General features: G+C 34.8%; 1 protein-coding gene across 2 annotated transcripts in view; it reads left to right on the forward strand.

The window, feature by feature from the left end:
* AK9 (adenylate kinase 9) overlaps nucleotides 1-22,270 on the forward strand; it is a 117,590-nt gene that overhangs the window by 34,270 nt on the left and 61,050 nt on the right. For both annotated transcript variants that reach the window (XM_065888941.1, XM_065888940.1), the window contains 7 exons: nucleotides 1,415-1,559; nucleotides 9,665-9,777; nucleotides 9,883-9,940; nucleotides 11,887-11,970; nucleotides 13,439-13,587; nucleotides 17,459-17,615; nucleotides 20,434-20,548. In XM_065888941.1, coding sequence (XP_065745013.1) covers nucleotides 1,415-1,559; nucleotides 9,665-9,777; nucleotides 9,883-9,940; nucleotides 11,887-11,970; nucleotides 13,439-13,587; nucleotides 17,459-17,615; nucleotides 20,434-20,548 — 821 coding nt within the window. The remainder of the gene's footprint in view (nucleotides 1-1,414; nucleotides 1,560-9,664; nucleotides 9,778-9,882; nucleotides 9,941-11,886; nucleotides 11,971-13,438; nucleotides 13,588-17,458; nucleotides 17,616-20,433; nucleotides 20,549-22,270) is intronic.

Raw genomic sequence — 22,270 nt, forward strand, 5'->3', positions numbered from 1 at the left:
TATATGTTTTTCCTGAAGAAACTATCAAAGACATATACATAACTATGTTCTTCATAACCTAGTTTATAATAACAAAATCATGTATATCTAAATATAATTGGTATTTTAGTTAAATATTAAGTTGTAATATATTCATCTAATACAGTACTGTTCATCCATTAAAAATGATGGTGTGGATGTATTTTTGTTGGCATGGAATAAAGTAATATAAGCATATTGAAGGAAAAGCAAAATTGAATCTAGAAGTATGGAAATATTATTTAAACTTAAAAGCCAACATTCAGTATTAAGTATATTATCTACTTAACAAAGGACTTATATTCAAAATATATGTAGAATTCTAACCTAATTTTTTAACTAGGCAAAAGTTGAACATATGCTTAAAAACATGTGGGTAAGTGAATGACCAATAAGCTCATAAAAAGAAGCTCAAAATTGTCCGTGATTAGGGAAATGTAAATTTAAACTGCAATGAGATTTCACACCAACTAGGGTGGCTAAAATGTGAAAGATTCACAAAACCAAGTGCTGGTGATGAGGTGGAATAACTTCAATTTTCATACTTTGCTGCTAGGACTTTAAAATAGCTTTAACCACTCTGGAAATAGTTTAGTGCTTTATGTATTATAAAGTCAAACATACACTTAATCATATGACCCAGTAATTCTACTCCTCAGCATTTATCCAAGAGATGTGAAAACGTAATGTCCACAAAAAGACTTTCTCACAAATGTTCATTGGTACTTTTAAATTGCCAAAACTAGAAACAACCCAAATGTCCATGATGAATGGATTAAAAACTATGGTATATTCATACAATGATACTACTCAAAAACAAAAAGGAATAGATTACTGAGATATACAGTTACACTGATGAATCTCAAAAACATTATGCTAAGGTAGAAAAGCTTGGAAAAGATCATACACTGTATGGTTCTATTTATATGAAATTCTAGAAAAGGCAAAACTAATTTATAGTGACAGAAAACAAAGTGGTTGCCAGGTGCCAGGAACTGACTATAAAGGGGGATGAGAGGGAACTTTTTGGGGTGATATAAATGTTCTATATTTTGATTGTGGTCGTCATGTATATATTTGTAAAAACTCATCAAACTCTGTACTTAAAATGGGTGCCTTTAATTATATGTAGATTATCCATAAAATGTTGATTTTAAAAATATACATGTAATTTGAATGTATATTACATGATCATACAAACATAAATATATATATATTGAATTTCTGTGAAAGCAAGTACTCAAAAATCACTGAATTCTGAGAATAACATACCTCAAGCAGCATTAAGATTTTTGAGATGGATAGGTATAGCTATAGAAATAGATGTAGATGAACAGTGTGCCTAATATTCAAAGTAACTTGTGCTTATGTTGTTTTCCTCAAATATTCCTTGCAGGTAGTTGACTACGATAAAGTTGTCCAACCACGTTTTGATAAAGCCCTTGAAACGCTAACCAGAAATACTATAGCTGAGGCCACTGAAGCAGCCATTGAAGCTGTGAAAGAGCGGCTTCTCTCAGAACTACGAGCTAAAAAACAAGGTGAACTATCTTTTTAAAATGTGTGTTTTAAGCTTAGGTCAACAGTTAAGCTTGACTACCTGAAGGCAAGAACTTGGTTTGCTTGTCTTGATATCCCTGCAACTTGCACACTGCATTGCAGCCTCTTAATAAGTGGTTGAAGAAATGAATATACATAAACCTGAATCTTACACAGAGAAAAAGATTTCAGTTCTGGACGACTAAGGAAAGGAATCAGAGTTTCCAAATTTAGATTTCTTTACTTTAATAGATCTGCTTGCTGGGCAGAGACTGAGCAGAATGTGCACCTTTATTTACACCAGTTGTGATGACAACACTTCACCTGACTCGTAGAGTTTGTGTTGTTGCTGTTGTTTTAGGCTGTGTATCAGCCTTGATTATAATTAAATATTTCTATTTGGGGAATATTAATTTCACATCCAAAAGTTATAAAACAGTGAAACCGGAAGAAGACTTGGTGATCCATTAACACAATTACATAACTTTACAGATGAGGAAACAGAGGCACAGTAGGTTAAATGGCTTCCTGATATATTCACCCAGCTGGTGGCATAGCTGAGACTTGAACCCTCGTTTCCAAAGTCCCAGAGTTCTTTAGCTTGACCATTCTGCCTCTTCCTGACTCTCACTCCTTATCATATTATTTTAAAATAGACACAGAGTTTTGGTCTGGGGCAGGGAGGGCAAGTTTCTAGCTTTCTCCAGGAAAAGTGAGAGTTTTCATTTCTTGGCTACTTTTGAAAATTTATTGATTGGTTTTGGTAGAATTTATATCTCCCATTTAGAATACATGAAAGTAGTTTAATCTAAACATCTCTTCTTAATGGAATACTCTCAGTGCAGAGCACTTCCTGTACATTTTGTGGGATCTTCCTCACATTCAAAGATCTGGATCCAAAATTTGAGATTAGCTCCAGCAATTTTAGACTAGATTTAACCACCACTGTTTGGATTTCCCAGAAGCTGTGGCAGTATACTCTCATACTATAACCATCCTACTATATAATCATCCTACTATAACCATCACTGGCCTCAATTTCAAATATTCTTTTCCTAATAAAATTTTCCTCACTACGAAAGAAATAATAGCTAAATTAATTGAGCATTTACTATGTGTTGAGGCTATGCTAAATGCATTACATGTATTATCCTATTTGATCCTCATAATAGACTTGTGAAGTAGGTTGTTGCTGTTGTTTGAAGTGTTAGCAGAAGGATTTCTTAAATATTTATGTCTAGACTAGGGTGGCAAACCTGGTTGCCAAGAGGGGCCAGGCAGGTAACATAAGTCAAGTAGCAAGTGGACAAGCTTTGTTTGCACCTTAAAAATGAAGTTATAAAATTATAACCTCACATAACCATATGGATAAGGTAGGTATTTGTATCTCTATTTTTAGTGGATGAAGAAATTAAGGCTCAGAGGAGTTATATAATTTGACCACAGGCAGCAAGTGATGAGGATTCAAATCAGTGTCTGTATTTCTTATCTCCTGTGTCTCTCAAGTGATCACAGAAAACTGGAAAAAGCACATGGAAGAAAAAGTCACTCATACTTACTCCCCAGAGATATTCACTGATAAGAATGTGATGCATTCTTCACCCCTGTCTTTTTTCTCTTCATATTTGTAATGATTAATTATGGTCCTATGGCATATTCAAAATTGCATTATCTCATTTTAAAATAATGTTTCTTTCTAATTAATATGTAGTTATTGTCATAAATTTTGTGCTAGAGATCTAAATTCATTTTTTCTAAATGGTGAGGCAATTTTACAAATAACACTTATTAAATTATCCATAATTTTACTGGATGTTTGAAAGGGCAACTTTATCTTAAGTTTGTGTGTGTGTAAACTTCTGAACTTTCTGTAATTTGATCTTTATATTACAACCTTTAATGCAAAATATTATTAAAATCTTATGATGCATTTTAAATCCAGTAATGCAAGTTCCTCCTCAAAACATTCTATTTTAAAATTATTCCTGGGTATTCTTTCATTTATCCATAAAATGAGTACTTACTAGGTGCCAGGAGCTGTACTAGGCTTTGGGATGCTTGTAGAATTTTGTCAAGTTTTACAGCAAATCCTAGTGGGAAGATTGTGTTAACATTATACAATAAATTGATGAGAATTCACATCTTTACTATTAAATCTTCTCATGCAGACAGATTAAATCTCCATTTTTTGGCCTAATATTTCTATCCTTCCTTAACATTTTATAACTTTCTTCATCTATTATCAATACTTTTCTTAATAAGTTTATTTCTAGAAATTTTGTCATTTTGTTACTATTAAATGGGATTATTTTTCTATTACATTTTCCAAGTAGTTATTACCTGTATGTTGGAAAGCTGTTTGATTTTTATGTTTCTTTGTAACAAGCCACCTTACTAAACTTACTTCCTAGTTTTGATAGATTTTTAGTTGAGTCTCTTGAGTTTTGCAGATAGCCAATCTTATCGTTTGAAAAAAAGCATAGTTTCAACTCCTTTTTTCCCAATATTTATGCTTATTTCCTTTCTTGAATAATTATGTAGGCTAGCAGTTCTAGAATGATGTTAAATGGTGGAAGTGATAGTGGGCCTTAGTAAAGGGATCTTGTCAATGTTTCTTCATAATGCTATTAAATATTTTTATCCAGAATGGATGTTGAACATTATCAAATGCCTTCTCAGAATCTATCAAGATGATCATAAAATTTTTAATCCGTTGACCTACTGATTTGATCAATTATACTAATATATTTTCCAACACTAAGCCATTCTTGTATTTCTGATTTTCTGAATTTCTTTTGGCTGTTAATCTAGAACTTTTTTTTATACTTAGAAGTGTGATTCATTTATAGTTTGTGTGTGTGTGTGTACATGCTCTATTTGTCAGAATTTGCTATCAGAGTTTCACTAACTTTATATAAACTGGGAAGCTTGCCATCACTTTCTATGCTTGAAACTATTTAAATATCAAGGAAACTACTTCTTACATGGTAGTATTGAGCTTTTGCTAGGCAAAAACACATTTTTTGCCTAATAAATCTGCCTCTCTTCTTTCTTATTAGCCTATAAACAAGTAAGAGAGGCCAACCAGGTGCCGGAGAGATTATAAAAAACAACATCAAAAATACCAGTGTTGAAATAACATACCATCCAAATGATCATCTAGATGATAAAGAATGAATTTATTATACGATTTCAATTTCCTTAAATTTAGCAAGGCTGGATTTGTGACCTAAGATATGATCTGTCCTGTAGAATGTTCCATGAGCACTTGAGAAGAAAGTGTATTATGTTGTTTTTGGGTGGAATGTCCTATAAATATCAATTAAGTCCATCTAGTCTAATGTGTCATTTAAAGCTTGTATGTCCTTATTTATTTTAATTTTGGATGATCAGTTCATTGGTGAGTGTGGGGTGTTAAAGTCCCCTACTATTATTGTGTTACTGTCGATTTCCCCTTTTATGGCTGTTAGCACTAGATATCAATTACAGGAAAAAAAACTGTAAAAAATACAAACACATGGAGGTTAAACAATATGCTACTAAATAACCAAGAGATCACTGAAGAAGTCAAAGAGGAAATCAGAAAATACCTAGAAACAAATGAAAATGAAAACACAACAACCCAAAACCTATGGGATGCAGCAAAATCAGTTCTAAGAGGGAAGTTTATAGCAATACAATCCTATCTTAAGAAACAAGAAACATCTCAAATAAACAACCTAACCTTGCACCTAAAACAATTAGAGAAAGAAGAACAAAAAAACGCTCCAAAGTTAGCGTAAGGAAAGAAATCATAAAGATCAGATCAGAAATAAATGAAAAAGAAATGAAGGAAACAATAGCAAAGATCAATAAAACTATGGTTCTTTGAGAAGCTAAACAAAATTGATAAACTATTAGCCAGACTCATCAAGAAAAAAAGGGAGAAGACTCAAATCAACAGAATTAGAAATGAAAAAGGAGTAGTAACAACTGACAGTGCAGAAATACAAAGGATCATGAGAGATTACTACTATATGCCAATAAAATGACGACCTGGAAGAAATGGACACATTCTTAGAAAAGCACAACCTTCTGAGACTGAACCAGGAAGAAATAGAAAATATGAACAGACCAATCACAAGCACTGAAATTGAAACTGTGATTAAAAATCTTCCAACAAACAAAAGCCCAGGACCAGATGGCTTCACAGGCGAATTCCATCAAACATTTAGAGAAGAGCTAACACCTATCCATCTCAAACTCTTCCAAAGTAAACAGAGGGAGGAACACTCCCAAACTCATTCTACAAAGCCACCATCACCCTGATACGGAAACCAGACAAAGATGTCACAAAAAAAGAAACTATAGGCCAATATCACTAATGAAGATAGATGCAAAAATCCTCAACAAAATACTAGCAAACAGAATCCAACAGCACATTAAGAGGATCATACACCACGATCAAGTGGGATTTATCCCAGGAATGCAAGGATTCTTCAATATACACCAATCAATGTGATACACCATATTAACAAATTGAAGGATAAAAACCATATGATCATCTCAATAGTTGCAGAAAAAGCTTTCAACAAAATTCAACACCCATTTATTTTAAAAACCCTCCAGAAAGTAGGCATAGAGGGAACCTACCTCACCATAATAAAGGCCATATATGACAAACCCACAGCCAACATTGTTCTCAGTGGTGAAAAACTGAAAGCATTTCCTCTAAGATCAGGAGCAAAACAAGGGTGCCCACTCTCACCACTGTTATTCAACATAGTTCTGGAAGTTTTAGCCACAGCAATCAGAGAATAAAAAAAATAAAAGGAATCCAAATCAGAAAAGAAGTAAACCTGTTACTGTTTGCCGATGACATGGTACTATGCATAGAGAATCCTAAAGATGCTACCAGAAAACTACTAGAGCTAATCAATGAATCTGGTAAAGTAGCAGGATACAAAATTAATGCACAGGAATCTCTTGCATTCCTATACACTAACGACGAAAATTCTGAAAGAGAAATTAAGGAAACACTCCCCTTTACCATTGCAACAAAAAGAATAAAATACCTAGAAATAAACCTACCCAAAGAGACAAAAGACATGTATGCAGAAAACTATGACACTGATGAAAGAAATTAAAGATGATACAAACAGATGGAGAGATATACCATGTTCCTGGATTGGAAGAATCAACACTGTGAAAATGACTATACTACCCAAAGCCATCTACATATTCAATGCAATCCCTATGAAACTAACAATGGCATTTTTCATAAAACTAGAACAAAAAATTTCACAATTTGTATGGAAACACAAAAGACCCCAAATAGCCAAAGCTATCTTGAGAAAGAAAAACTGAACTGGAGGAATCAGACTCCCTGACTTCAGACTATACTACAAAGCTACAGTAATCAAGACAGTATGGTACTGGCACTAAAACAGAAATATAGATCAATGGAACAGAACAGAAAGCCCAGAGATAAACCCATGTTCATATGGTCACCTTGTCTTTGATAAAGGAGGCAAGAACATACAATGGGGAACAGACAGCCTCTTCAATAAGTGGTGCTGGAAAAACTGGACAGCTATATGTAAAAGAATGAAAATAGAACACTTCCTAACACCATACACAAAAATAAACTGAAAATGGATTAAAGACCTAAATGTAACGCCAGACACTATCAAACTCTTAGAAGAAAACATAGGCATGTACACTCTATGACATAAATCACAGCAAGATCCTTTTTGACCCACCTCCTAGAGAAATGGAAATAAAAACAAAAATAAACAAATGGGACCTAATGAAACTTAAAATCTTTTGCACAGCAAAGGACACCATAAACAAGATGAAAAGACCACCCTCAGAATGGGAGAACATATTTGCAAATGAAGCAACTGACAAAGGATTAATCTCCAAAATATACAAGCAACTCATGCAGCTCAATATCAAAAAAACAAACAACCCAATCCAAAAATGGGCAGAAGACCTAAATAGACATTTCTCCAAAGAAGATATACAGATTGCCAACAAACACATGAAAGGATGCTCAACATCACTAATCATTAAAGAAATGCAAACCAAAACCACAATGAGGTATCACCACACCAGTCAGAATGGCCATCATCAAAAAATCTAGAAACAATAAATGCTGGAGAGGGTGTGGAAAAAGGGAGCCCTCTTGCACTGTTGGCAGGAATGTAAATTGATACAGCCACTATGCAGAACATTATGGAGGTTCCTTAAAAAACTAAAAATAGAACTACCATATGACCCAGCAATCCCACTACTGGGCATATACCCTGAGAAAACCATAATTAAAAAATAGTCATATTCCACAATGTTCATTGCAGCACTATTTACAATAGCCAGGACATGGAAGCACCCTAAGTGTCCATTGACAGATGAATGGGTAAAGAAGATGTGGCACATATATACAATGGAATATTAACCATAAAAAGAAATGAAATTGAGTTATTCGTAGTGAGGTGGATGGACCTAGAGTCTGTCTCTGAGTGTGAAGTAAGTCAGAGAAAAACAAATACCGTATGCTAACACATATATATGGAATCTTAAAAAAAAGGTTCTGATGAAGCTAGGGGCAGGACAGGAATAAAGACGCAGATGCAGAGAATGGACTTGAGGACATGGGGAGGGGGAAGGGTAAGCTGGGACAAAGCGAGAGAGTGGCATGGACATATATACACTACCAAAAGTAAAATAGATAGCTAGTGGGAAGCAGCCGCATAGCACAGGGAGATCAGCTCGGTGCTTTGTGTCCACCTAGAGGGGTGGGATAGGGAGTGTGAGAGGGAGACACAAGATGGAGGGGATATGGGGATATATGTATATGTATAGCTGATTCACTTTTTTATAGAGCAGCAACTAACACAACATTGTAAAGTAATTATACTCCAATAAAGATGTTAAAAAGAATGAATTTATGTGTTTATCGTATTATCTTCAAAATTAAGACCAAAATTAAAGACAAATACTCTTGGACAACTCACAAACTAAAGCCTGAGAAGTATTGACCCAGACTACTAAGATGGCTTGTTACTCAATCTGTTTGAGCCTGGATAAAATGCATTTGTTAACTCATTCAAAAATGAATTCTTTAATTCATTCAAAAACACTTGAGTACCTTCTTGTATTAGACATGATTCTAGACCCTGAGCAACAGAGGTGAACAAGACACTTGAAGCTCCTGTCCTTGAGGTGGTTACATTTTAATGGGGGGTAGAGGGGGGAAAAAGTAAACAGATAGAAAAAATATATAACACAGTAATCGGGCAGGTGGTGATTGGGGTAGGGGCACTGCAGTGTTAAGATAACCAGGGAAGACATCTCTGAAGAGGGAACGTTTAACTGAAACGTGGATGGAGAGAGGAAGCAGGGCTTCTGGAGGATGAACAGTGTTCTGTAATGTTTCTCGGAGTCTGTAGTGATTCCTTTCACATCGAATTGTGGCATGATATCACAGATTTTACATCTTTCCACAAATTGCCTTTTCTCACTGGAATATAGAAATAGATGATATCTCTTATATGCTACAAACCTAAATCTCTTTTCAAATTCACTAATTATTCCAAATCTGACAATAAGGTTAACCCCTTTTAACATTTAAAAAATTGGAATTTGTTTGCTAGGGGTTTTACTCCTATATATATATATTTTTTTTGAATTTTTGAATTTTATTTTATTTTTTTATACAGCAGGTTCTTATTAGTTATCCATTTTATACATATTAGTGTATATATGTCAATCCCAATCTCCCAATTCATCACACACTGCAATATATTTTTAAGAAATTTTGTCAGTGGAGAATATTGAGGTTTTTTAAGACAGAAAATTATATAATAATACAGAGGATGGCAGCTAATATGGAGCAGGCTTCCTGTGTGCCAAGCCTTTTCTAAGTCCATTGTTTACACCCATTATCTCAGTTAATGTTGCAGTGATGTTTTCAGTTTAATTATCCTCATTTTGCCCAGTAGAAGCTTAGACAAGGAGACCAAATGATTCACCAAAACCACACTGACTGAGTCAGAATTCACACGCCCAAGACTGTCTACCTACCCCCAGCTACCTTATGCTAACACAGCCAATTACTATCTTTCAGCCCAGTCAACTTCAAAAGACCCTCAAAGAGAATTTGAAAGGAAGGAAAATGAGTTCCCAACTGATGCATATAAAAGCTCAGAAGAGTTGCATCTGTCATTTGATGAAGATGATAAAGAAAATGTTGCTAATATTATTAGCCAAATCTTTTCTAGTATAAACAGATTAGCTGATAAAGCGCATTATTCTTTCACTGCAGTGTTCACTCTTGAATCCCAAAGAGAAAGCTCTTTAGAGGACAGTGAAGAAGCCAAAATGAAGTCAGATGATAAAGACGGTCACAAAATGAGCTGCTAATGCCATGCTTGTGGATCTTATTCCCATTTATTCCATATTTTATCATGTTTATATTGAAGCTTAAAATTACCCACCCCCTCCCTCAAATTGGAAACTTTAAGAGAAAAAGAGTTAGCTTCTCTCTTACAGATTTAAACTGAGCAGCTGTAGAACAGAAATAGATTTACCAGAATGAAGAAGAAAATAGAACCGAGCAAGTCTAATACAGTTAGAACGCCCCCCAAATTTTTTTGTATGTTTCCAGACGTGACACAATTATTATCATACAATAATAAATTTTCTTAAAAGCTCACTGCTTCCTTTAATGGGTTGGAATCAGAGCATCATAAACCCAAAGTTGTAGCTATGAAATGTTATCATTTAGTGCTATTTACCCTTATAAAACTTTTCCATTTATATAATCAAGAGCATACAATGTAAACTATTTTTATTTTTTATTTATAATGTTACATTTAATTATATAATTTCATTAGAAAATATTTTAATCCTCCTTTAAAATTACTGCACAATTTCCCTATTTATAGGTAATAGTTTTAACTAGTTCATTACATCGAAAACTTAAATTATTTTTTTTGTTACTAATACAAATAATGCTCCAGTAACTTTTTTTCCAATGAATTTTCTACATGAAGTTTTGTCTGCATGTTGACATAAGTGGAGTCACTAGTTTGATGAGTATGAAGCTGCAGACTGTCAAATTGCTTTGCATAAAGTTGTTCCCGTCAGGAATATACAAACTACATGTTATAGTTTCCTCGGTATTTTCTCTTTTTAAATATTATTTTAGTTTTTATTTGACTATTTCTGAAGTTTAGTATTTTAATACTGTGTTAGCCATTTATATTTCTTCTTTTCTGAGGTGACCATTTTTGTCTTTTGCCCATTTTTCTAAATTGTATCAGTTATATGGTTCCTATATAAGTTTTCTATATTACTCACTTATTTTTCATATTTTTTTTCCAAATTGGGTGGTTTGTCTTTTAAATCAGCTTGCTGTTTTTGAAGTAGAGGAATTTTTCACATTTTCATAGTCAAATCATTACTTCCCCTTTGTTGATTTCTTCCATTTACTTTCAGGCTTAAAATGTCTTCCTCTCAACCAGAGATTTAATATATATACTTATATTCTTTTTTTTTATTGGTCTGACCTTTTTGTATTTAATTTTTAATTGCATATATAATTTATTGTGTTATATAATGTAGGGCTGATCTTTTCTATTTGGTTTCTCCTCCTGATTCAGATAGACGTGTCTTTGCCTTGTGTTTATTTCAAGCTGAGTAGGAATTGAACTGGGCACTGTCAGAAACTTATATATGACACTCCTCCTCCCCCAGCATGCATGCGCACACACACACTTAACAGAAGACCCAGAAATTAAAATTTTGGCCAAGTGGCATCTGGGAACCCCATCTCTGCTGCTGCAGAATTCCCAGCACCAATACATACACAAAGGGAGCCCCTCCTTTGTATTATCTGTTCCCTCTTTGGGGGAAGCTGTCCAAGGTAGAAGCAGTCATCAGTGCCTCTACCCACTGCTGGAGGGATGCCAACACTGCCAGTGTATCCTGGTAAAAGGCACCCTTTCTCCCCCCTGTGTCTGAGATAAGCACAGCCTTTACCTCTTGGAGCCAAGAGGCTGTTAGTTACCTAAGGAAGGGAAAATTTGATTTTTTTTTTCAATTTACATCCACTGGCATTATATGAAACTGAAATTACTCTTGGTTTTGTCATAAGTTAAGTCATCATCTTTATTTTCTACTGCTGATAGATATGTTTACCTATTTGATTATTATGGTTGTTATTATAATTTTTTAAGAAATTGGGAACATGAGTCCTGGGTCCCTGGGCCCATACCACAATCTTCTTTGGGATTCACCTACACTTTAAATACTGTTCTTTACGTGTTAACAGAGTTTTATTCACAGATGCAAAAAAAACAAGTGAAATGTCTACACTTCAAAGAAGTCAACAAGACTCTAGTCAAGATCTAATGTTGGATTCAAAAAAAGGTAAATTAACATTTGGGTAATTTGGTTCTCTTAGACTGTGGATCTAAAAATCACAAATAGTTCCTTTAGAATTTTGAAGGAGTAACGTGTGTGTGGGTTTTTTTTTTTTAAGTATTATTAATATCCACTTACTTTATCTTAAAGGCTACTATAATATGAACAGTTAGACATGCAGCAACACAGAAAAAAGAACATGTGATATATTGTTTTTGTGAACAAGAATATTGAGAAGATAGGAGATCTATTTTTTCTGCCATTCCTGGCATGTGGCTACTGTAATAATTCACAAGATGGCTGCTAGTGTGCCAGCCATCATATCAGTGTGCAGGAAAAGGGAAAAGACAAGGGATAAAAAATTGGCATTCCATCCAGCTGAGTTGTTCCTCTTTAAATAGAAAACAAGAAGACTCACCGCCTCCCCTTCCCAAATTTTTCTTGCATCTTATCTACCAGCCATCCAAACTATAAGGGAAGTTAGGAGATGTAGTGTTTTTAGCTAGGCACATGGCTGACCCTAACAAAATCAGGGTTCTGTTACTAAGGAAAAGGAGACCAGATATTGGATAGACCACTAGCATCTTCTGGCACATTTAGTACCTTTGCCTGGCTATTTCTGCCTCCTCACGTCCTCTTTCCCTGGCTATCGGAAGATCTTGGGTTCCTGCCTCTTCCACTCTGGCTCTCCAGAAACTGCTGGCTCTCTCTATCCCTGAGAACAGACTTCTTACTTTACGACAGGGGTGGCAGCAGGCAGCTGCTCTTCAAAGGTCCTTTGGGGTTTTTCTGGGCAAGGATCAATTGGGCTCTGGCATGAGACCCTGATGGATAGAGCCTTGGGGCAGCTCAGGAGGCACTATTGGAAAGGCAGAGGTAGAGGAGTCAGGTGGAGCTGCCAATCTCATGTCCCATTAGAGGAGTGGATGAATGTTTACATCATGGTGCAGCCTGTGAGCCAGCTCAGTCGTGTAAGGAAACATTCAGCACACAATGAGACAAGAATCAAGTCTAACACTTCAAAAACCAGCCTATGCCACCCTTTCTTCCATCCCCTCCAACTTGCCTACCTCCCGTCCTCTTATTGTCCCATTTAGTTTCATGCTTATAATTGGAAGTATTTATTTTGTTTTCTGACTCATTCCCTAGATGCCCAAGTTTTAGCCTGACCCCTGGAAGCCTTTGTTTCCTACGTCTTCTCCCTGACTTCCTGAGTTTTGACTCCTGCCTGACATGACTTTTTTCATGCCTCGTTCACTTTCATTCTGATGCACTGGCTTTAAGCGACTGCTCTGTTATTTTGGGATTCCTGACTTATTTCCCTTCCAGTCTATTTCTCCCTTTTTCGGGCATGTGCTGCAGGAACACAAAGAGTACTTCCTTGGGTTAGGTATTTACAATCATGTTCTATTGCAAATAGCATTGTTTACTAAAATTATTAATGGCATTAATTTATTGATTTATTTTACTTTAGATGTAATAGAATATGTGATAGAGGAGGTAACTGCAGATCATCCAGAAGTTCGTTCCATAATAAAGGAGACGGTAAAAATGGCAAAGGACATGAACTTTGAACAGCCACATGAAAAAATTGCTGAAATCTTAGACGAAGTTCTCCAAGAGGTAAGAAATCCAGGCTCTTTATTTTTATCATTGATTTCACAGTAACTGAGAAAATGTTAACCTAGTATATGTACAATTATTTTAGAATCCTGTATGACAGTGTTGAAATCTGTAGCCTTCAAATTCATGTGCGTTTTACAGTCAACATTGCTATGTGTAATGTACCCCAGTGAACAGTTGCTTATAAATTTTCAATAATTATCAACAAATGTGCAATATAATTTCATAGCTTTGACATTTATTCTTCATTAACTTTTATTGTCTTTAATTCAGTCCAGTTGGTTAAAAGATAGTTTATATGAAGCAAGTACCAAAGTTACTTTTTCATCTATGAGCCGGTTATTTGTAAACCAAGACAAATTTTGCTCCCTAGCTAACTAATTTCATCCAGCCACCTTGAACATGTTCATTGGGGAGATGGATGGACACACCACAGATTTTCCAATCTAAGGGGAAAATAAAGCCTCAGGTACTATGTCCTACCCATATCAAATCAGAAGGCTTATAAAGACCATATGGATCTGTTTTGTACAGAGTGCTTGGGTAAGCGTTCAGAGCAAAAGTTAAAGAGAACAAATCAGTTTTGGTCGTTCGATGTACTTATGTATTTCTCTGTAATTTGAAAATGATGTAATTTAAAATCATGAGAAGAAAAAAAATGTTCTCTGAGAGTATAGAACCACTCTGTAACACATTGGGTGAAATCCTTGAGCCCCAGGCTCTACCCAAGGCAAGTTGTTATCCCCCTCTGAGCTTCCCAAAGAGATCTTTCAACTTCTATATCTCTTCAGGTTGTTCTGTCATCAATTTATTTCTTCAGAAACATTCTGAGTACCTACTGTGCTAGAGCCTGGGGACACAAAGATGAATTAAACATAGCTCTTTCCGTTAAGGAGCTATCAGTCAGGTAGGAAAGGCTGACATAGAATCCAATAATTAACTCTCATGTGCTAAGTGGTAACTAGATATGTACAAGGTATAGGAATGTCAGGAAGGTCAAGGCTATTACCTCCTGGGAGGTGAGACAGAGCATCCCAAAGGAGGAGATATCCAAGTCAGGGATGTCTTTAGCACTGTGAACATCCCATCCTTGCCCTTCACTGATAATTTGCTCCATTCTTTCCAGAGTTTATTCTGGAGGATACAGATCTACAGGGAGTACTACTAAAACACTTCTGAGGTAGTAATATGAGTAGTGTCAATAGATGGTAAACTGTGAGTCTGGGATCGTGGGGGAGTTTAAATCACGTGAGATTTTAACATCAAAGCTCATATCAGATTGTCTTTTTCAAGAGCACAGAGACCAATGCAGGACACTGTTCTACCTGTCATCAGTTTTCATGATCTCTGAGTAGGAAACCTATTTTTAAAAAGTAGGTCATTACTAATTTCTTACATGTAAAGACAAAATCTTATTAAGGTATCTTTCTTAAATTAGTTTATAGATTTGATGCAATTATAATAAAAATGTCAATGTATTTTGAAAACTGACAAATGTCTCTAAAATTTATTTGGGAGAACCAATAGTTGAGAATTGGTAAGAACAGTCTGGCAAAGTATAACAGAGAGAGACTTACTCTACCAACTAGTAAAATGTGATGTTACAGTGGTTTATAAGCCTGATAATCATACAAGAACTAACAGAACCACAGAGCAGGCACAGAAACAGACCTCAGTATAGATAAAAACTGAGTGTATACTAAGGTTTACATCACAACCCAAAAGGAAAGGAAGAATTATTTAATAGTGTTGATAAAATTAACTGGTAGGATAAAAACAATTTAGATTCTCAGCTTATATCAAAATTAATTCCGTATTAACTGTTAAATGTAAAAATGGCATGTTTTTACCTAGAAGAAAGTATAGTGATATTGAAATGATCTTAGAATGGTCAAGTACTCTAGGCACAAATGCCATGGAAGAACTCTTAGAGTAAAATCTCAATGAAGATGCTACTTAACAATGATTCCCTTTCCTTAAAAAATACACCATGAAAATCAAAATTTTAAAGCAAACATCAAACTGGGGAAAGTATTTATAATAAATATGACACATTAATTCCTCATTATAAAGATTTCTTACAAATCAAGGAAAATCTAATACCAATGTAAAAAACAGACAAAGACGTAAACAGATTATTTCATCAAAGAAGAAATACAAATGGTTAACTGAAAAATTTTAATGTTCAAGTGTCAATAAAAATATGAAAAAAGACAATTTCTTACCTGTCAAATTGGCAAAGATTTTAAAAAACTTATAACAATCCATACTAGTGAGGCTGTAATGATATAGTCACATAGGAGTGAAAATTGTTGTAGACATTATGGAAGCAACATGACAATGTATATAAAAAGCCTTTAAAATGTTCATTCCCTTATTCCTTTTGACCTAAAAACACTTTTTATAGGAATCTAACCTAAAGAAATATATACTTAGACAAAGATTTATATATGCAGATGTCCATCATATCATCACAATGTTATAATAAAATTATAAGTTATATAAATGTTTAACATGAAGAGGATGATTAAACAAATTAGGGTTTATTCATTTGACTAAATACTATGAAGCCATTAAATTTTTTTCAAAAAAATTGAATGAGATAGGGAAACTATAAATTATATGTTGATGTTGTTTTAATTTTCATATCTTTGAAACTTAGTAAAATTTTTTATTAACCATTTATAGTTTCCAGTTTTATTGATATATAATTGACATATAAGATTGTATTCGTTTAAAATGTACAACATAATGATTTGATATTTGTATATATTGCAAAATGATTACTACAATAAGTTTAGTTAACATGGTCACCTCACATAGTTACATTTGTGTGTGTGTGTGTGGTGAGAACTTTTAAGATCTACTCTCTTAGCAACTTTCAAATATACACTACAATATTATTAACTATAGTCACCATGCTGTACATTACATGATTAGGATTTATTTATCTTGTAACTGGATGTTTGTACCTTTTGACCACCTTCACCCATTTCCCCACCTCCAGCCCTGTCTCTGGCAATCACCAATCTGTTCTGTTTCTATGAATTTGGTTTTTCTAGATTCCACAAATAAGTGAGATCATGTAGTATTTGTCTTTCTCTAACTTATTTCACTTATACTTCTTCATTATAGCTTTTTTCCCCCCAATTCTATTATGTGAAACATTTCAAAGTGTTAAAATTCTTTTTTTCAAAATACTCTTCATTCAGATGGAAATTCAAAAAGCAGGTAATCTTAAATTCTATATAGGCCAGAGAGTTACACCAGTCTTCTTGAGATTTCTTCCCCTTTGACTTCTAATATTCTGTGATTTCCTGATGGCCCACAAACTTGTTTAAAACCTTCAGAATTGGTATATTCATAGATCCACATCTAATCTCCATGCTTGTGTTGAAGTTATTATTATTGGGTGGCAGGTAGAAGCCTTTCACATTGAAGGCTGAAAAGCAAAAGGGAAGTGAAGAGCATTGTCACTAAAAAAGGCAAACTGGGCTAGGACCTTGCTACTCAAAGAGTGGACCAAGGACCATTGTCACCTGAGAGCATGTTAGAAATACAGACTCTTGGGCCTTACCCTAGACCTTCTGAATCAGGATTTGGATTCTGTAATACTGAATAACATATAGTAAGCATGTATTATATTTATTTAAGAAAGGCTTTTGCTTCCTGTTCTTAACTTTTAAAACTTATAGCTTTATTGCTTTAAAATTAAGTTTCTCTTTTAAAATTAAGTGGCTCTTTTTATTTCCTTCTGAAAGTCAGAAAAACTCAAAAGATACTTGATTAAGGTCCAAAAAAGTAATATATCAAGGTAGCATCCTTTACTTGGGTAGATATGATGGTAATTTCAGTTTGCTGTTTTTCACAGGTAGTTGAAGAAAACGAGAATAGGTTTTATGGTGCCCCAAAATATGGAGGATGGATACTAGACAACTACCCTATTATGAAAGAACTGTGGATAGTCTTAGTCAACAAAGGAATTCTACCCGATTTAGTCATCTGTTTATCAGACACAGAAAACAATGGTTGGTAAATATTTATCATGTCAATTTAAAGTGAAGTTTTTATTGCTGATAATATTTTTAGTTAAAATATAAAATGAAAAACACTCCACCTTCCCTATGTACAAATACCACACCAGTAGTCCCTTCATGACCTAGAGGTACACAAAAGGAGGCATCCATCCACTGAGTAGGTGGCCACAGATGGTGTGGGATCACCTGATGTTCCAGCAGGCCCTTACAATTATTCTTTGGAGCTGAGAATCTAACACCCCATCCCAGTCAGCATTGTAACTTCTAAATGAAAAATATATGAGGCTGAGGGCAAAACTATATATTAGTCCTTCTTCACCTTAAATGGGAAATACTAAGTACATAAAGATAGCAGAACTAAATTTTAATTATTCTGTCACTTTGTATAAAGCTATAGTAATCAAAACAGTATGGTACCACCAGAAAAGCAGACACATAGTCCAATGGAACAGAACAGAGAGCCCAGAAGTAAACTCACATATATAACGGTCAACTAATCTTTGATGAGGGGGCCAAGAATATTCTGTAATTTTGCATCTTAAGGAAATATATTTGAAAAGAGAATTTCCATGGGGAGAATATATTATACTACCTCTTTTTATGTTTTAGTTATTTATGACATGCCCATATATACCTTTTAAAAAGGATTTAAAAATCTCTGGCATTCCTATATACTAATGATGAAAAATCTAAAAGTGAAATCAAGAAAACACTTGCATTTACCATTGCAACAAAAAGAATAAAATATCTAGGAATAAACCTACCTAAGGAGACAAAAGACCTGTATGCAGAAAATTATAAGACACTGATGAAAGAAATTAAAGATGATACAAATAGATGGAGAGATATACCATGTTCGTGGGTTGGAAGAATCAACATTGTGAAAATGACTCTACTACCCAAAGCAATCTACATATTCAATGCAATCCCTATCAAACTACCACTGGTATTTTTCACAGAACTAGAAAAAATTTTTTTCACAATTTGTATGGAAACAAAAAAGACCCCGAAGAGCCAAAGCAATCTTGAGAATGAAAAACGGAGCTGGAGGAATCAGGCTCCCTGACTTCAGACTATACTACAAAGCTACAGTAATCAAGACAGTATGGTACTGGCACAAAAACAGAAAGATAGATCAATGGAACAGGATAGAAAGCCCAGAGATAAACCCACGCACATATGGTCACCTTATCTTTGATAAAGGTGGCAGGAATGTACAGTGGAGAAAGGACGGCCTCTTCAATAAGTGGTGCTGGGAAAACTGGACAGCTACATGTAAAAGTATGAGATTAGATCACTCCCTAACACCATACACAAAAATAAGCTCAAAATGGATTAAAGACCTAAATGTAAGGCCAGAAACTATCAAACTCTTAGAAGAAAACATAGGCAGAACACTATGACATAAATCACAGCAAGATCCTTTCTGACCCACCTCCTAGAGAAATGGAAATAAAACCAAAAATAAACAAATGGGACCTAATGAAACTTCAAAGCTTTTGCACAGCAAAGGAAACCATAAACAAGACCAAAAGACAACCCTCAGAATGGGAGAAAATATTTGCAAATGAAGCAACTGACAAAGGATTAATCTCCAAAATTTACAAGCAGCTCATGCAGCTCAATAACAAAAAAACAAACAACCCAATCCAAAAATGGGCAGAAGACCTAAATAGACATTTCTCCAAAGAAGATATACAGACTGCCAACAAACACATGAAAGAATGCTCAACATCATTAATCATTAGAGAGATGCAAATCAAAACTACAATGAGATATCATCTCACACCAGTCAGAATGGCCATCATCAAAAAATCTAGAAACAATAAATGCTGGAGAGGGTGTGGAGAAAAGGGAACACTCTTGCACTGCTGGTGGGAATGTGAATTGGTTCAGCCACTATGGAGAACAGCATGGACGTTCCTTAAAAAACTACAAATAGAACTGCCATATGACCCAGCAATCCCACTACTGGGCACATACCCTGAGAAAACCAAATTCAAAAAGAGTCATGTACCAAAATGTTCATTGCAGTTCTGTTTACAGTAGCCCGGAGATGGAAACAACCTAAGTGCCCATCATCGGATGAATGGATAAAGAAGATGTGGCACATATATACAATGGAATATTACTCAGCCATGAAAAGAAACGAAATTAAGCTATTTGTAATGAGGTGGGTAGACCTAGAGTCTGTCATACAGAGTGAAGTAAGTCAGAAAGAAAAAGACAAATACTGTATGCTAACATATATATATATACGGAATTTAAGAAAAAAAAATTTCATGAAGAAACTAGGGGTAAGACAGGAATAAAGACACAGACCTACTGGAGAACGGACTTGAGGATATGGGGAGGGGGAATGGTGAGCTGTGACAGGGCGAGAGAGAGTCATGGACATATACACACTAACAAACGTAAGGTAGATAGCTAGTGGGAAGCAGCCGCATGGCACAGGGATATCGGCTGGGTGCTTGTGACCGCCTGGAGGGGTGGGATAGGGAGGGTGAGAGGGAGGGAGACGCAAGAGGAAAGAGATATGGGAACATATGTATATGTGTAACTGATTCACTTTGTTATAAAGCAGAAATTAACACACCATTGTAAAGCAATTATACCCCAATAAAGATGTTAAAAAAAAAAAGGATTTAAGATGGTCTCTTAAAGAATCTGGGCTCTATTTAAATAAATGCTTAAAGGAAAATATATTTGGATATAGACAGAAATAATCTTTTCATTGTTAATTTCCAAAAATATATCTCACTATATTTTATAGAGCTTCAAAATTAACATTGTTCTCTTTGTGTTTCAGGAAAATATTTATTTAATAGACTGTATTTAGAGAATAAACAAGAAATTGACTCTAAGATTTTAGAAAGGTTATTGGATGAACTACTAAAGAAAAGAAAAGAGGAAGAAGCAGCAAGGTAAAATCTGCCTGGCACAATAAAATGGGTTAATTAACCTCTTATAGCTGTTAAATATGTACTTACAATTTATATTTATGAAATGTCTTTAGCATCATAATGGTGGCCTACTAACTAGATCCAGTTCTAATTCTAAGAAAAGCAGTAATTTCACAAATACTTCCATAATCTCTAAAGTACAGAGTTGTGGCTGTTTTCACAGCCCCAAATCAGACATTCTAAACCAAACATCTACTTTCCAAAGACACTGTAAAAAAATGAGCACAGGGAAGATATTTTTTTCTACCATGTTTATCTGTGACTTAAATATTATAATTTTGCTAACTAGAATCCACAAATGAAGGAAATAATATAATAAAAAGTGAAAATACACTTGTGTGGTATGACTAAAATCCAAAGCCTAAGTTCTACATAAGGAAAGAACAAGACTACTTATTTATAATTGACAGGTTCAACATCAAGAACTTATTCTCTAATCTGGGTGCAATGAAGAACATTTCAAAATGTGGACACACTTCCATCTGTTCATGGCTGGGGTCAAGACTAAACTTTAACTATCAAATTCTTCAGACTGGAAAATAAAGTATAAAAAGAAAGAGTGTCTTAATGTGCTAACTGTTCTTCCTTGCTGAAACAAGCTCTTTAGACACTAAAATTTTTCATTAGCCCACTGAGATTCCTACTTCTCCAAGCGTTAAAGGCTGAGACATTCAAAAACTAAATTTCTTTATATTAACCCATTAAACCTCCCACTATTAATGATGACACCTATAGGAGCTTTCTCAAATATTATTTCCTTTTCCCCTTCAGATATTAGCAATTTGTGCTGGGACTTAGGAGAGCTCTTTAAACTCTAGGAATTATGGAGCTGGGAAGTGGGTATTTGTTAGGGGGTGGGGGATAACTGATAACTGTGTGTCAGAGGATTTTGTTATTTGATGTTCATTGTTCACCTAAATTGGCCGTTCCTTTATGAACTTAACACGAAAATACATAAAGTATAATTTAGATTAGTTAATAAAATTGTTTGTAAAATTGACTAAAAGTATTAAGACAATAATTACAAACTTATTACATTTACTTTTAGCTTTTAAAAGTTCTGTTACAAATGGAGCTACAATTTGCTAGGATTTAAGGGATTACCTAATTTTTTTCCAGTGTATGAGAAATAGTCAAATATTTAAGAACATATGAAGCTATCGACATAACAGTAAAACGAAGTTCATGTGATTTCTAGGCTGAAGGTTTGCTACATTTTTTTTTTTTTTTTTTATGATTTTTTTTTTTTTTTTTTTTTTGTGGTACGCGGGCCTCTCACTGTTGCGGCCTCTCCCGTTGCGGAGCACAGGCTCCGGACGCGCAGGCCCAGCGGCCATGGGTCACGGGCCCAGCCGCTCCGCGGCATGTGGGATCCTCCCGGACCGGGGCACGAACCCGCGTCCCCTGCATCGGCAGGCGGACCCCCAACCACTGCGCCACCAGGGAAGCCCGGTTTGCTACATTTTAAGTAGATAATTTAAAATACATTTAATCTATAGGGTTTTTTTTAAAGGAAAAAGACATCTCCACTGTCTCCCAACTCTTAACTTTCACCTCCCTCTTACCGTATGGAATTTTCCGAGCTATCTCTATAATCAATTTTTACTTCTTTTGATTCTAAATTTTTATGTCTTAATAAACTTCTTAATGGCAAAGACTTGCCCAGGTTGAAGCAGACTTTTC

This window comes from Phocoena phocoena, chromosome 12, assembly GCF_963924675.1.
Source record: "Phocoena phocoena chromosome 12, mPhoPho1.1, whole genome shotgun sequence".
Taxonomy (NCBI): Eukaryota; Metazoa; Chordata; class Mammalia; order Artiodactyla; family Phocoenidae; genus Phocoena; species Phocoena phocoena.